This window comes from Notolepis coatsorum, assembly GCF_963971535.1.
Source record: "Notolepis coatsorum genome assembly, chromosome: 6".
NCBI lineage: Eukaryota > Metazoa > Chordata > Actinopteri > Aulopiformes > Paralepididae > Notolepis > Notolepis coatsorum.
The window spans coordinates 176022919-176038673 of record NC_140170.1 but is presented as its reverse complement, the minus strand read 5'-3'; the positions used below and the strand labels follow the sequence as shown (position 1 = coordinate 176038673).

At 43.0% G+C, this 15755-nt stretch overlaps 1 protein-coding gene across 2 annotated transcripts in view; it reads left to right on the top strand.

The window, feature by feature from the left end:
* The window catches only part of pxk (PX domain containing serine/threonine kinase), a 71481-nt gene extending 60052 nt beyond the window's left edge, over positions 1 to 11429 (top strand). Inside the window, exon 18 of one of the 2 annotated variants that reach the window (XM_084316337.1) lies at positions 10601 to 11429. In XM_084316337.1, coding sequence (XP_084172463.1) covers positions 10601 to 10809 — 209 coding nt within the window. In that variant the 3' untranslated portion in view covers positions 10810 to 11429. The remainder of the gene's footprint in view (positions 1 to 10600) is intronic. The other variant, XM_084316338.1, reaches the window with a different exon arrangement.
* Positions 11430 to 15755: the final 4326 nt, after the last annotated feature.

Genomic DNA, 15755 nt, shown 5'->3' with positions numbered 1-15755 from the left:
GGCAAGCTTTGAAGGTGGAGAGTGTAGGGGAGTCTCTGATGGAGTGAGGGAGGGAGTTCCAGAGTCGGGGTGCAGTGCGAGAGAAGGCCCGATCACCAAAGTTTTTGAGTTTGGATGTCGGGACAGTGAGGGAGGCAGTATAGGAGGACCGGAGGGAACGGGTGGGGTGGTAGGGAAGAAGGAGATCAGTCAGGTAGGGGGGGGCCAGACTTTGGAGGGCTTTGAAGGTGAGGAGTAGTGTTTTGAAGTTAATGCTGTGTTTGATCGGGAGCCAGTGGAGAGAGTGTGCAGGACAGGAGTGATGTGTTCACGGGACCGGGTGTTAGTGAGGAGGCGGGCGGCTGAGTTTTGGACCATCTGCAGTTTATGGAGGGAGCGGGAGGTGATGCCAGTGAGGAGGGAGTTGCAATAGTCCAGGCGGGAGGAGATGAAGGCGTGTATGAGGGATTCAGCAGCAGGGGGGGGAGAGGCAGTCACGGATTTGTGCAATGTTGCGGAGGTGAAAGTATGATGTTTTTACAATGGAGCGGACGTGGGGGTCAAATGAGAGGGTGGGGTCAAGGAGGACACCAAGGTTTCGGACTAGGGGGGAGGACGAACTTCTCAGAGTATAATATACCCAAGATTTACATGATGAAAGAACTTCTCAGAATATAATATACCCAACATTTACAGGATGAGCGAACTTCTCAGAATATAATATACCCAACATTTACATGATGAACGAACTTCTCAGAATATAATATACCCAACATTTACACGATGAGCGAACTTCTCAGAATATAATATACCCAACATTTACATGATGAACGAACTTCTGAGAATATAATATACCCAACATTTACATGATGAACGAACTTCTCAGAATATAATATACCCAACATTTACACGATGAGCAAACTTCTCAGAATATAATATACCCAACATTTACACGATGAACGAACTTCTCAGAATATAATATACCCAACATTTACATGACAAAACATGAAAGTAGCTAAATATCTGTATGTATTTATTCCAGCAGTGTGAACAGGAATGTGTTTGTGTTTTTGTAGAAGTCCAGACAGTCGGCCTATGAGAACGAGGAGGACGTCTCCGTGAAATACAACAATAACTCTGGTAGGTTGTTCCTATGGAAATATATACTGTATACAATATAATACCATGTAAATATTCTGTATATACAATATACAACAACAATAACTCTGGTAGGTTGTTCCTATGGAAATATATACTGTATACAATATAATACCATGTAAATATACTGTATATACAATATGATACAACAATAACTCTGGTAGGTTGTTCCTATGGAAATATATATACAATATAAAACCATGGATCTTTCTCTCTCTCTCTCTCTCTCTCTCTCTCTCTCTCTCTCTCTCTCTCTCTCCCTCTCAGCAGGTTCTGGTGCCAGCTCTCCCCCCACCTCCCCCTCCTCCCCCACGCCCCCCTCCACCACAGGTAGAAACGTCTAACTGTCTCTGCGTCTCCAGTGTTTCTCTGTTAACTCTTCTGTCTCTCTCTCTTGTCAGTGTGTTGGTATGACTGTAAAAGTACTTTCTGAATGTGAGCATTAGATGATGAGCTGGTTAGTTTCAACAACCTGTTAGCGCCCCCATGTGGCAGGAAAGAGGCAGTGTGACAGCATAGGTCTATGTAAGGTGTGAAGGTCAGTCTTTCACTATAATATATATATATATATATATACAGAATACACATTCTTGTCATATGAGACAATATATATACACCAATATTGTAATGACCTTTTGTAAATTCTCAAATTTTTGCCTTGTCTTTTGATGCACCACACAGCCCTTGCGACAGCTGAAGATGGCCACCTCTACAAGACTTTAGATTCACATAACAACCAAATAGACAATTAGGTGAATTTAGTGTAGGAGGCAGATTTCAAGTTGAAATATTGAAAAACCTTTTGCCCTTCCGAGTCCCGACAGATGACAGAATGAACACATTCTGTTTTCATTTTGAACGGGTAGAGCTGATCCCAGTGCTGCTCTACCTGTCCTGGCATGACGCTCACACTAACGGTGTTACCACCTAGACTGAATTTGAGTGTTTAACCTCTTTTAACCTCTTAACATGCACCCAGAAAAGTGGCAATTCTTTTTACTTGAACTTGAGGACTGAATACTTTTTTTGCACAGCTTATCTTTATACTATAGCACATGCATAAGCCTGGTCTCTTTTAAAAGATAACATTCTGAAGTTACTAATGCAAAAAAAAATCACTTTTAGTGCTAATGAAATAGAGTAACAGAGGTCTGAACTTGAGTTGAACTTGAACTTGTGTCCATTTTTCTGTAGTGGTTGCGCAATACACACTTTTTATAAAAAATGAAATGGGTATAAGCTGGAAAACACAGCGGATCCATAGCCTGAAGTATTATGTAGTACAGGTAAAACATTTCTTTAAATCCGTTCAGAAATTGCTCTATGAGAGAGATCCGGGTAAACAGTGCGCCAAAAAAAAAAAGCTCTCCAGAATTCCATTTCCTCGTCCACGGCCATTCATTCTAAAGTGTGATTGACTTCTGGTTTTCGCTCGTCAACCTTCCCCTAGATCCTGTATTCGAACCCCCCCCCCACGTGGGGTATCATTGGAAAGCTACACTCATTGGCTACAATGCTGACCAATCATTCTCGCCATCAGCGGATGATTGGCAGTTCTGGAGCGTCAGGAGTCCGTTTGACGCGTGCGCATAAAAAGACGCTCACCCGACATATCGTCATGTAACTCGCGAAGTGAGGCACGGATTTGGTCGAGTGAGTTGGCGTTCGAACGACAACAAATAGATCTTTAATTCAGTCCTTTTTTATGTTCGAAAAATGCAGCCCCGAGCCGCTAGATGCTCGCAAAGTGCCGTGACTTTGTGCGCTCTGCCCGCGGGCACGTTGCATGTTAAGAGTGTGAACCGTGAATCGTGCATGTTGGTATGAAGTGTGATCATTAACGTCTCCTCTGTTTCTACCCGTCTGCCTCCTCTCTGCGCTGGTTGTCTTCCAGAGAGCTATAGTGTCTCAGCAGCTGTCTGTCCCCTCATACTTAGCTCCTGTCAGTAGAGACCTTTTCAGTGGAATTGTGTCGCTATGGGAACAGATTGGCCCCTGGTATATTTCAGCTGTTGTGTTAGGAAACACTGCAAGAAGGAATCTATAAAAGAAGGAAGGGTCGTCACGTCACTGTGTAGCACGTGAACGCACATTGGTGCCAAGTGTAGAAACTAGGGATGCTCGATATTGGCTTTTTTACCGATACCGATATTCCGATATTGTCCAACTCTTAATTTCCGATACCGATATCAACCGATACCGATATATGCAGGGTTCCCCCCCCCCAAAAAACTGAATAATTTCAGGTAACTAATAATTTCACTGGATATATATAACAAATATTGTTATTGTTTTTTTTCTTTTTTTAAACCGATACCGATATTTTCCGATATCACATTTTACTGCCGATATCGGCCGATAATATCGGTCGGCCGATAATATCGGACATCCCTAGTAGAAACCTTCAGTTCGGCCAACGTCGAGTTGAATTGGATCAACCATCTCGAGTTGAATTGGATCAACCATCTCCTCGTTTATGACCATTTAAACAGGTTGTTACCTCGGATGTCAGAATCGTCAGCAATTTGTTGCATTGTTGACTAGCTAACGTTTGTTATATTGGTTGATGTAATATTTCCTCAGATAGATTGTATATATTTTTTATTTGAATACAGGCTTCAATAGAACTGGCACCGAAGTCTGACACCAATCCAATCCAATCCACTTTATTTATAAAGCACATTTAAAAAACAATTCCCACAACATAAGATAAAACATAAAAACATAAACATTTAATAAAAGCACACAATAAAAAACAAGTACAATATGTCACATAAAAAGGCAGGTCTCTCAAAAACTGTTTAAAACACCGAAAGCCAGAGAAAATAGATGTGTTTTGAGGCGTGATTTGAACACCTGCAGAGTGGGGGCCTGCCTAACATGCAGAGTGGGGGCCTGCCTAACATGCAGAGTGGGGGCCTGCCTAACATGCAGAGTGGGGGCCTGCCTAACATGCAGAGTGGGGGCCTGCCTAACCTGCAGAGTGGGGGCCTGCCTAACATGCAGAGTGGGGGCCTGCCTAACATGCAGAGTGGGGGCCTGCCTAACCTGCAGAGTGGGGGCCTGCCTAACATGCAGAGTGGGGGCCTGTCTAACATGCAGAGTGGGGGCCGGCCTAACATGCAGAGTGGGGGCCTGCCTAACATGCAGAGTGGGGGCCTGCCTAACATGCAGAGTGGGGGCCTGCCTAACATGCAGAGTGGGGGCCTGCCTAACCTGCAGAGTGGGGGCCTGCCTAACATGCAGAGTGGGGGCCTGCCTAACATGCAGAGTGGGGGCCTGCCTAACATGCAGAGTGGGGGCCTGCCTAACATGCAGAGTGGGGGCCTGCCTAACATGCAGAGTGGGGGCCTGCCCAACATGCAGAGTGGGGGCCTGCCTAACATGCAGAGTGGGGGCCTGCCTAACATGCAGAGTGGGGGCCGGCCTAACATGCAGTGGCACCAAGCAGAGAATAGAACGCTGGTATTCTGACGTGTTGACCCTTCCTTCTTTTATAGTTTCCTTGTTATAGAACGCCGGTATTCTGACGTGATGACCCTTCCTTCTTTTATAGTTTCCTTGTTATAGAACGCTGGTATTCTGACGTGATGACCCTTCCTTCTTGTGGGGCGGCGTGGCTCAGGGGTAGAGCGGAGCGTCCAATGATCGAAGGGTTGGTGGTTCGAATCCTGCTCAAGCCCATGTCCATCCCATTGCCGTTGTGTCCTTGGGCAAGACACTTAACCTACTTGCCTCGTATGAATGTGTATGCATGTGAATGAATGTTGGTGGTGGTCGGAGGGGCCGTAGGCGATGATTATTCGCCACGCTTCCGTGAGTCTGCCTCAGGGCAGCTCTGGCTGCAATTGTAGCTTACCACCACCGGTATGACTGTGTATGAACGAATAATGGACTCTGTGAAGCGCTCTGAGTCAGAGAAGAGCGCTATATAAATCCAATCCATTATTATTATTATTATTATTCCTTCTTTTATAGTTTCCTTGTTATAGAACGCCGGTATTCTGACGTGATGACCCTTCCTTCTTTTATAGTTTCCTTGTTATAGAACTCCGGTATTCTGACGTGATGGCCCTTCCTTCTTTTATAGTTTCCTTGTCAGCGATTGTGTTGTGTCAAAACACTGTGACATGAAGTAAACTTGGGCCCATTTAGAACGCTCATGGAAAGGTCTATAGGCCGCATGAGTGACATTCCACTTAGCCCCCGCCCCCTGGTTCCAAAGCTCCCGTACTGTACTGTGGAGACGGTTTGATCTTTTGCAGTAAACGACAACAGGAAAAGTCCTCAGCATTTATGGGTCTACGTATAAAGATCAGATGAGACACAAAAAAATATATAAAATTATTCCACATTAAACAATAGTTACTGTAGGAAGAACAGTAGTTACTGTAGGAAGAACAGTGTTATTCCACATTAGTGCAATATCTCCTTAAATGTGACTGGTATCTCATTGTCCATTCATAAAAAAGTGTAGAAGTTCTTCAATGAAACATGGGCAGCAGTTGTATTTGTTTACAGCACATTAAACAGTCTGTTTTACACTTCTCACTGTAGAGGGTTTGTCTACATGTGAAGTACTTATAGGATAAACAGGCTTAGAACGTTCTGAATACAGACTGAACTCTAAATAAAGCTCTACGTCGACACGTTTCTATGGGAACATAGAACCCAGAGAGTAGACGGTCGGATCACTTCAGCGTTGCCCGACTGAAGGCCACGAGGACAGACGCTCAAAAGCGGTTTTGTTGTCGTGACATAAAAGGTGTTTTGCATAATTTTGTGACATTTTTCTGACCACTAATGTCACAAAACAGAGAGAGATATGTGCGTGGGACTATTTACTGCTGTGCCGTCTGTGCTCATCGTCGCCGTCACGAGTTTAGACGTTCAGCCTTCTGATAATAATAGTTGTTTTTCACGTGATGTTCAGATGTCATGTGGTTGTTTAATTTTAGAACAGTCTATGGACTGGAATACATTATGTGATTTATAATCAGTAGAAGCTACATTTCATTTGTGTATGTGGTATGTGAGGGGGGGGGGTACCGGAGAACCCAACCTTGGTTCTTAAAGGGAAAATCCAGCATTGAAGGAACACACAAACATTTTGGGAAATCCATTTGAACGCACAGAGAGGAAATTAGTATCTTATCCTTTTGTCAGACTCTGGAGAAGACTGTAAATAAGTGGATTATAGTGCTTCACAGCAGTATAATAGACATAAATGGACATAAAATAGACATAAGCATAAAATGTGCATAGAATTGGCAGAATAAAAGCAATGCATAAAGTGCAAACATAGAATGAGCATAAGAGAGCACAGAATAAGAGTAGTGCTCTCAATGATCCTGGTCCTGGTCCGGGTCTCTGTCCCGCCTCCATCAACTCTCCTACTGTAGTGATCCTGGTCCTGGTCCTTAAGCCCGCCGGTCACTTGGTTTCTCTGCTTCCAGAAGGATCGTTTCAGTTGCTAGAGAGCAGCACGTCGGGGAGCTCCAGGAAGTGGAACACGCTCTCTTACACACAGTACAGATTTGGCCGTAGCCTGGCTTTCATATGGAAGCAGATGGCCACCCATATGCATTTCTTTGATCCTTAAATTCACTAAAATGATGGAAGTGGTTGGCGGCATGATGACAAAAAGAATCCGTAACCTCGGCTAATTAAAGCCCCGTTGATGTATTTATTGATTGTGTTCCCCTTTTGACTCCTCCTGCCTCGAGTCAGTCCCTCTGTAACCACGACGACCACGTGACCCTTCAGCCTCTCTGATCTGCTGTTAGACTCTGCTGTGTGAAGACTGTGTGTCCTGATGGATTGAATCAATAACCGTCATGTCTCCCTCTCTCTCTCCCGTGCCTGCCGCGCCGTCTGTAGAGCATGCTCCATATTGACCCCGTCTGGTAAAGTAAACTATGACCTAATCATCTCTACTGGCTTTTAAAGATGCCGTATACCCTGACCCACAGCAAGCGACACACATCTCTACTGGCTTTTAAAGATGCTGTACAGACGTAATGATATCTATAAAGCACTGGAGATATATATACCCTGTCCCACAGCAAGCAACACACAGCTGTTTACCATGCAGACATAACGATATCTATAAAGCACTAGAGATATATGGACTGGTCACACAGTCACTGTGATATGTAGGTAATAGATGATGAAGTCACTGTGATATGTAGGTAATAGATGATGAAGTCACTGTGATATGTAGGTAATAGATGATGAAGTCACTGTGATATGTAGGTAATAGATGATGAAGTCACTGTGATATGTAGGTAATAGATGATGAAGTCACTGATATGTAGGTAATAGATGATGAAGTCACTGATATGTAGGTAATAGATGATAAAGTCACTGTGATATGTAGGTAATAGATGATAAAGTCACTGATGTGTAGGTAATAGATGATAAAGTCACTGATATGTAGGTAATAGATGATGAAGTCACTGATATGTAGGTAATAGATGATGAAGTCACTGATATGTAGGTAATAGATGATAAAGTCACTGATATGTAGGTAATAGATGATGAAGTCACTGATATATAGGTAATAGATGATGAAGTCACTGATATGTAGGTAATAGATGATGAAGTCACTGATATGTAGGTAATAGATGATGAAGTCACTGTGATATGTAGGTAATAGATGATAAAGTCACTGTGATATGTAGGTAATAGATGATAAAGTCACTGTGATATGTAGGTAATAGATGATGAAGTCACTGATATGTAGGTAATAGATGATAAAGTCACTGATATGTAGGTAATAGATGATAAAGTCACTGATATGTAGGTAATAGATGATAAAGTCACTGTGATATGTAGGTAATAGATGATAAAGTCACTGTGATATGTAGGTAATAGATGATAAAGTCACTGATATATAGGTAATAGATGATAAAGTCACTGTGATATGTAGGTAATAGATGATAAAGTCACTGATATGTAGGTAATAGATGATAAAGTCACTGATATGTAGGTAATAGATGATGAAGTCACTGTGATATGTAGGTAATAGATGATGAAGTCACTGATATGTAGGTAATAGATGATGAAGTCACTGTGATATGTAGGTAATAGATGATAAAGTCACTGATATGTAGGTAATAGATGATAAAGTCACTGATATGTAGGTAATAGATGATAAAGTCACTGATATGTAGGTAATAGATGATGAAGTCACTGATATGTAGGTAATAGATGATAAAGTCACTGATATGTAGGTAATAGATGATAAAGTCACTGTGATATGTAGGTAATAGATGATAAAGTCACTGATATGTAGGTAATAGATGATAAAGTCACTGTGATATGTAGGTAATAGATGATAAAGTCACTGATATGTAGGTAATAGATGATAAAGTCACTGTGATATGTAGGTAATAGATGATAAAGTCACTGATATGTAGGTAATAGATGATAAAGTCACTGTGATATATAGGTAATAGATGATGAAGTCACTGTGATATGTAGGTAATAGATGATAAAGTCACTGATATGTAGGTAATAGATGATAAAGTCACTGATATGTAGGTAATAGATGATGAAGTCACTGATATGTAGGTAATAGATGATAAAGTCACTGATATGTAGGTAATAGATGATAAAGTCACTGTGATATATAGGTAATAGATGATAAAGTCACTGATATGTAGGTAATAGATGATGAAGTCACTGATGTGTAGGTAATAGATGATGAAGTCACTGATGTATAGGTCACAACCCAGCGGTGGTTGGAACACAACATTTTACACATTACTGCCACTTAGTGGAAAGAGTGATAGGGTTCAGTAACCTCATTACAGAACGAATCAGGAGCCTCTAGGTGGCGCTATATAGCCACATTTCCCTCGGGATGAATAAAGTATTTCTATTCTATTCTATACGCATTCTGTACTCAAATGTTGTCCTGCGGTGAGGAACAGGAACACTATCATCTCTATTGTCTAAAGAATTCTCTTCTCCTGGACACCATCACTGTGACAGTGACACCTGGCCTCAGGGCCGCTCATCCACCCCCCCCCCCCCCCCCCCCCCCCATGCCCTGTGTCGAGTGGCTGCTTGCTAGGAGAAGGGTGTACGCGCAACTTTAAAACTTTTCACAATCTGCAATGATTCTCCAACCAACCCACAGATGAATGCCAGGACCCCCCCCCCCCCCCCCCTTATCTCTCAAAACTTCACTTTTGGATGTTGGTTCTGGTCAACGCTGTCTCAACCAGCTGACCTCCTGGTCTATACTCTCTCTTCCCATTGGAGATTGTGATGTCTGTCTGTCTGTCTGTCTGTCTGTCTGTCTGTGAGCCAGTCCAACAGTCGCTCTCTCTGTGTGGTCTTGGGTGGGTGAGGTGGAATGAGAGATGGTACTGTGTGTATGTATCTCTGCTTTCACTTGAGGTGAGATGGCCGATGGTTTGTGGCGGCCATTTTGCATGTTTATTATTTGATCGTCTAAATTATTTTAGGTTTAGTTCTACTTCTACATCTCTACATTTCTCCATCTCTTTTTTTTTATATAGAATCGATCAGCTCAATTCATTTTCTCAATAGAAATGCATTTACCTCCTAGTAATTATTACTCAGCTCTAGTACCTCCTAGTAATTACTACTCACTACCTCCTAACTAGTAATTATTACTCACTACCTCCTAGTAATTATTACTCACTAGTACCTCCTAGTAATTATTACTCACTACCTCCTAGTAATTATTACTCACTACCTCCTACACAGAGTAAATTTTACTCAAACTGAGTCCATTTGAGCCCAAGTGAGTAAAATGTACTCAGTTTGAGTAAAATTTACTCAGCGAAATTTACTGTGTAGTAATTATTACTCAGCCCTAGTAATTAGTACATTTGTTCACTTACCTGGGGAATACACTGAGAACAAGCTCTCATTTCCATGTGAGAAAGAAGAATGTATTGTTAAAGATAATATATAATCAAATTAATAATCATAGTAAAGGTTAACTGAGCATGATGATATTAAATGATTGATGCAGGGAAAGAGGGGAATATTTAACATTTGGACGTACAGTGTTTGTTCTGTGAGAACCTGCAGCTGCACCGGGTATTTAATTGATTTATGATCTTTACTACTGAATACATAACGTATGATATATCTTTACTACTGAATACATAAAGTATGATATAGCTTCAGTACTGAATACATAAAGTATGATATATCTTTACTACTGAATACATAACGTGTTTCAGCAGGAGAACCTGGATTCCACTGCACTGTTTGAAACTAGAAGTGATCTGTGTCTGTTTCAAAGGGTGATTTCTTTGGATTTGTGTCGAGATTATAAACAATATTCAAGCATTTATAAGCATAATTCTTCTCCAGACTACCCGGTGCAGCTTTAAACAGAGAGACTGTACTGTGAGTGAAGCCTCGTCTAGCACCGCCTCTCCATTCTGACTCCTCTCTTTCCCTCTGGTCCATACAGGAGTCCAAGCGGCGCCTCCCCCACCCCCTCCTCCACCTCCCCCTCCTCCTCCTCCTCCCAGCCAGCCGGGTGGCCGGTCCCCCTCCCCTCCTCCCCCCTGCTCTAACGGGGCGGGGGGGCGGTCGGCTCTGCTCAGCTCCATCCAGACCTTCAGCAAAGTCAAACTGAAGAAGGCGGAGGCCACCGACCGCGGCGACCCTGTCACCTGACCGTTACCGCGGTAACCCAGGCATCCGAGCCCGCCCCCCGACTGACTTATTTTTTTTTACTTACGTTACTATGGTGATCCAGTCGTCTGACCTAATGATGACCGTTGCTGTAGTGACTGAGTATTCTGACCTGGAAAAACACCACCTCTTCCTCCCCCTCGGAGACGGATCCCTGTTCTGTTTGTTTTTAAGGCTTGTTTTCTTTCTTGTGTTTTTCAAACTTCAGACTTTTCTGAGAGATCGCGAGGCTGGGAGGGTTAAACGGAGGCCCAGGTGTCCAGCTGCTGGGGCGACTGGCTGCTGACTGGTTTATACAGGCCGGGCTGACTGGTTTATACAGGCCGGGCTGACTGGTTTATACTGGCCGGGCTGACTGGTTTATACAGGCCGGGCTGACTGGTTTATACAGGCCGGGCTGACTGGTTTATACAGGCCGGGCTGACTGGTTTATACAGGCCGGGCTGACTGGTTTATACAGGCCGGCACAAAGATGGATGGATGTATGGATGGACATGTTGATAAGCCACACCAGAAACTCTGCTCTGAATATAAATATTTTAGCTTTCCTGTGTTTTTAATGCCCTTGATGTTGCTGTACCAATCAAGAGACTGAGAGCAACGGGGGGTGAAGACTGACCCGCAGGGTCTGGGAGGGAGGGGGGGGGGGGGTGGGGGGCTGGCAGAAGATCACATCAGTGTCCACATGTCACCTCTCGTGTGACCCTCTGTTCTGTCCCTCTGTTCTGTTCTGTCCGTCTGGTGTCTTCATGCCGGTAACGTTGCAGAGTTGGAGGGACGAGGACGTCGGACTACAAGTCAACGGGTGGTCGCTAGCGGACAGATAAACGGTCGTACCGGTAGCCCCGACACACGGGAGAACGACCGGGTTCTTTAAACCCACAGAGGTCGAGCACCCTTTCCTCTGGCGTAGGAAGAGGGCCTGGATCCCAGGGAGTCACTTCACTTCTCAGTTTGAGTCCCGGGCAGAGAAGAGTTCAGAATGATGCTCCTGGACTGTAATGAGGCCGTCCCAGACTCTGAGCACTGAAGGATCTGGGCTGGACTTCTGTAGATTCTCTTTTAAAAGTATACTTTGTATACTATTTATGTATTCAGAAAGTATACAAAAGTTGTGTTAAATTGAAAACCACTTAAGTTGTACTTAGTGTGTTATTGCGTTGTACTTAAGATGTGCTTAAATTTATTGAAATTATACTTGTGTATTTTTGGTTACTTATGCTTACCAAAATAGTACACTTTTAAGTACAACTTAAGTTTGGTAAACATCTCAATTTTTTTTTTTTTTAATAAGTGTACTTAGATTACACTTACAACATATGAGTGACTACATGTGGTACTGTGCTACTTGCCATGTACCACCTGGACGTCAGTTGACCGGTCTGTGCTGCTTGCTATATGTACAGAAAATACTTTAGTGACCAGACTGTTGAGATGCATCAGTCGCATACTGTCCATCACGACTAAAACACACAAGTACGTTTCACATCCTGTCCAACCAACAAGCCCGACGGACTGCAGACTCCTTCCCAGTACCGTTGTGATGAGAGTATTAACTCTTTCAATACCACACTACAGAAGGTTAACCTTTCACTACCACACTACAGACGGTTAACCTTTCACTACCACACTACAGAAGGTTAACCGTCTGTAGTGTGGTAGTGAAAGGGTCAACATTCTCTAGTGTGGTAGTGAAAGGGTTAATGGTGCAGTCAGGCTCGGGCAGCTCAGATTAGTCACAGTCATTCGTTTTTACCAGTTTGGGAAATCTATTCTCGTGTCTGATATTGTCAAATCTGAAATCTATATTTGGGAAGCACTGCAGTACCCCCCCGCCCCCCAACCCCAGTACTATGATGTATATGTGATTGTTTTAATTCCGGCCGTTCTAATGTATTCTCTTCTTTGGTTGTTATTCTGTTGTGTTTTAGTGTTTGCGTTCTTCAAATTGAAGATCTTTCACGATACGTTCTGGACAGCCTGCGTGCCATTATGTATCTTTACGCGTGCCTAGACGTCAGAGGGAGAGCGATGGTCATACAGTATGTATCTACGTGTGCCTAGACGTCGGAGGAAGAGCGATGGTCATATGTATCTTTACGTGTGCCTAGACGTCAGAGGAAGAGAGATGGTCAGCGATTACGGCCATTATTGCTTGGGCGATGAACATGGAATTGTACATTTGAATGTTCAGAAGTGTTTCTGGTTTGCTTTGCAGTGCCACGCTTAAGATTTTTATTTCCTTTTCGTTTTTTGTGCAATCATTGTCAAATCAAATGCAATGGTGTTTTACATTTTTTTTTTTTTTTTTTTTAGAGTTCAAATGTGTCAAAGGATTTTGCCAGTTTCTCTGCAGCACTTTAAAGGAAAACCTTGACATTTAGATTAGACTCTTATTGTTTCTCCAACGGGCACTTGTGGTGAAAATGTTTGTATTGGTTTACTTCAGCCAATCAAACATCACTATAGCATTCGTCGTGCTCACAAGCTGTTTTTATTGTACATTTTGTTTAGTTTTTTTTGCCCCCAGAACCCAGATTGATAAAAAATATATATTCTCCTATTCTGGTCATATAGGGACCTAAAGGTAATGCATAACTAAATATCAAATGAAGAAACATTCACACAATATCATACACGATATGATACACATATGATACAAAAATCCAAAATGTCAAACCATCTCTTTAAGCTTTTAGACAGTTTGGGTGGCCTAGCGGAGATTGCGCTCGTCACCAATGCAAGAGACTCCGGTCTCGACTCCCGGTGTCAGCATTGCCTTCGGCTTGGGCCAGTCGTCATACTATCTCAATTGGCAGAGGTAGCGGGTGGAAGTCGATGGGTGCGGATTGGACGTTGTGGACAGCGACTCCTACAGGTCGGTTGGGTAACGCCTGTACAGCAGAGACAGGAAGTGTCGGGGGCAGCGTGAGCCTCCCACGCGCTACTCCTCGCCACTCAGTCTGCGCTGTCTGGTGAAAAGATGCGACAGGCTGCCTCCTCGTGTACCAGAGGGGACACGTGATGCAAGGCCTCTATCCTCACTACAACCGACCAGTGGGGGGCATAGTCTAGCAACGTTCAAGACGGGAGGGGAGAATTGGCAACACGAAATTGGGATGGGAGAAAAAATAGAAAATTAGGAGAAAAAGTGGATAAAAAAAAAAGCTTTTAGACAGTTTGAAGTGAGTAGTACCCTGAGAGAGAGAGGAGGGGGGGTACTGTAATCATGGCAGCCCCTGTTCAGCGTTTAGATGACGGTATTCATGGAAGCCACTGTTCAGCGTTTAGCTGACGGTATTCATGGAAGCTACTGTTCAGCGTTTAGCTGACGGTATTCATGGAAGCTACTGTTCAGCGTTTAGCTGACGGTATTCATGGAAGCTAATGTTCAGCGTTTAGCTGGCGGTATTCATGGAAGCTACTGTTCAGTTAGCGTTTAGCTGACAGTATTCTTGGAAGCTACTGTTCAGTTAGCGTTTAGCTGACAGTATTCATGGAAGCTAATGTTCAGCGTTTAGCTGACGGTATTCATGGAAGCTACTGTTCAGCATTTAGCTGACGGTATTCATGGAAGCTACTGTTCAGCATTTAGCTGACGGTATTCATGGAAGCTACTGTTCAGGTAGCTTTCAGTTGGCTCTACTCGCGAGCACACCTGCTTTTGCAGGGAAACACAGACGCAGTCCTGTAGATTGCTATTGTATTTGGTCGGCAAGACCCTTAACATTTTCAAAGACGTTTGTTTAGTTACTGCATCAAGTTATGTGAAGCAATTACACACAGTGCAGAATGACACGCAATGCTGATGGCACACAGTGCTGATTGACACGCAGTGCTGATTGACATACAGTGCTGATTGGCACACAGTGCTGATTGACATACAGTGCTGATTGACATACAGTGCTGATTGACATGCAGTGCTGATTGGCACGCAGTGCTGATTGGCACGCAGTGCTCTACTAACCCTTTAATACCTTCCCATCGGCTTCTGAAGACAACATTCTCAACAACAGATGGAAGGAACTAAACCCATTGGGGTCAATAAGAGTTCTATCTCTATTGACGTCCCCATAGTGCGTTTATAAAAGCAATGTTACAATCATCAGCCTCCTTTGCTTTGTAAGCTATATTTATAAAACTGCTCAGTTCATGGTCCCTCGGTCACTTCGGTTCTGGAAATGGCCTGAGAGCCATAAGGAAGAAACCTGTGTTTTATTTTTGAAGAATCATTTGTATTTCCATTTTATTTGCACACTCTTATCCAATTTTGCTTGACTTCTGTTTTTCATTAAAAGAACACCTTGCCATTCTGAACTTTAGTTAGCTTCTTCACAAGACACTTGCCACAGTGTGGGGGAGTTTTCCTGACTCCAAAATAGGGATTGTTAGCATTTCCCGCATAAGCCAATATACTAGTCGCAAGCTAGTCACAAGAATTAAGACAATTCTAGCCATGCTAAAAAAGAAAAATAATAATTGCCAATGCAGAATGTTTTTCCCCATATATGTGATAAGTGCTTTGTGAAGACGAAGAACAGAATGATTTCCTACAGAGTAAACGTTGTACTTTGTCTGTAAAAAGTGTTATTGGTGCCGTTCCGAAAGGAAGGAATACCTACAGACTGAATGTTATTCCAGTGAATTTTACCTGCACTACGTTCCCTGTAGACATTCCTCCCATTCTAGTCAGCAGGAATTGTAGCTGCAATTGACCCCAACATGTATACACTCAAATAATGTGTGTAGTAAAAAAAATCTATCTATAGACCCTTTTATTGTTTGTAAACAGTGCAGAGGGTTTGGGAAGTGTCCTGGGACGGTCTGGATGAAACCATGTGACCCGTCTGTGTTTTCATCCAGAATGTCTCTGGAGTCGACATTGGCAACAACAAAAAAAACTATAACCTTATTCAAGCTGCAATCAA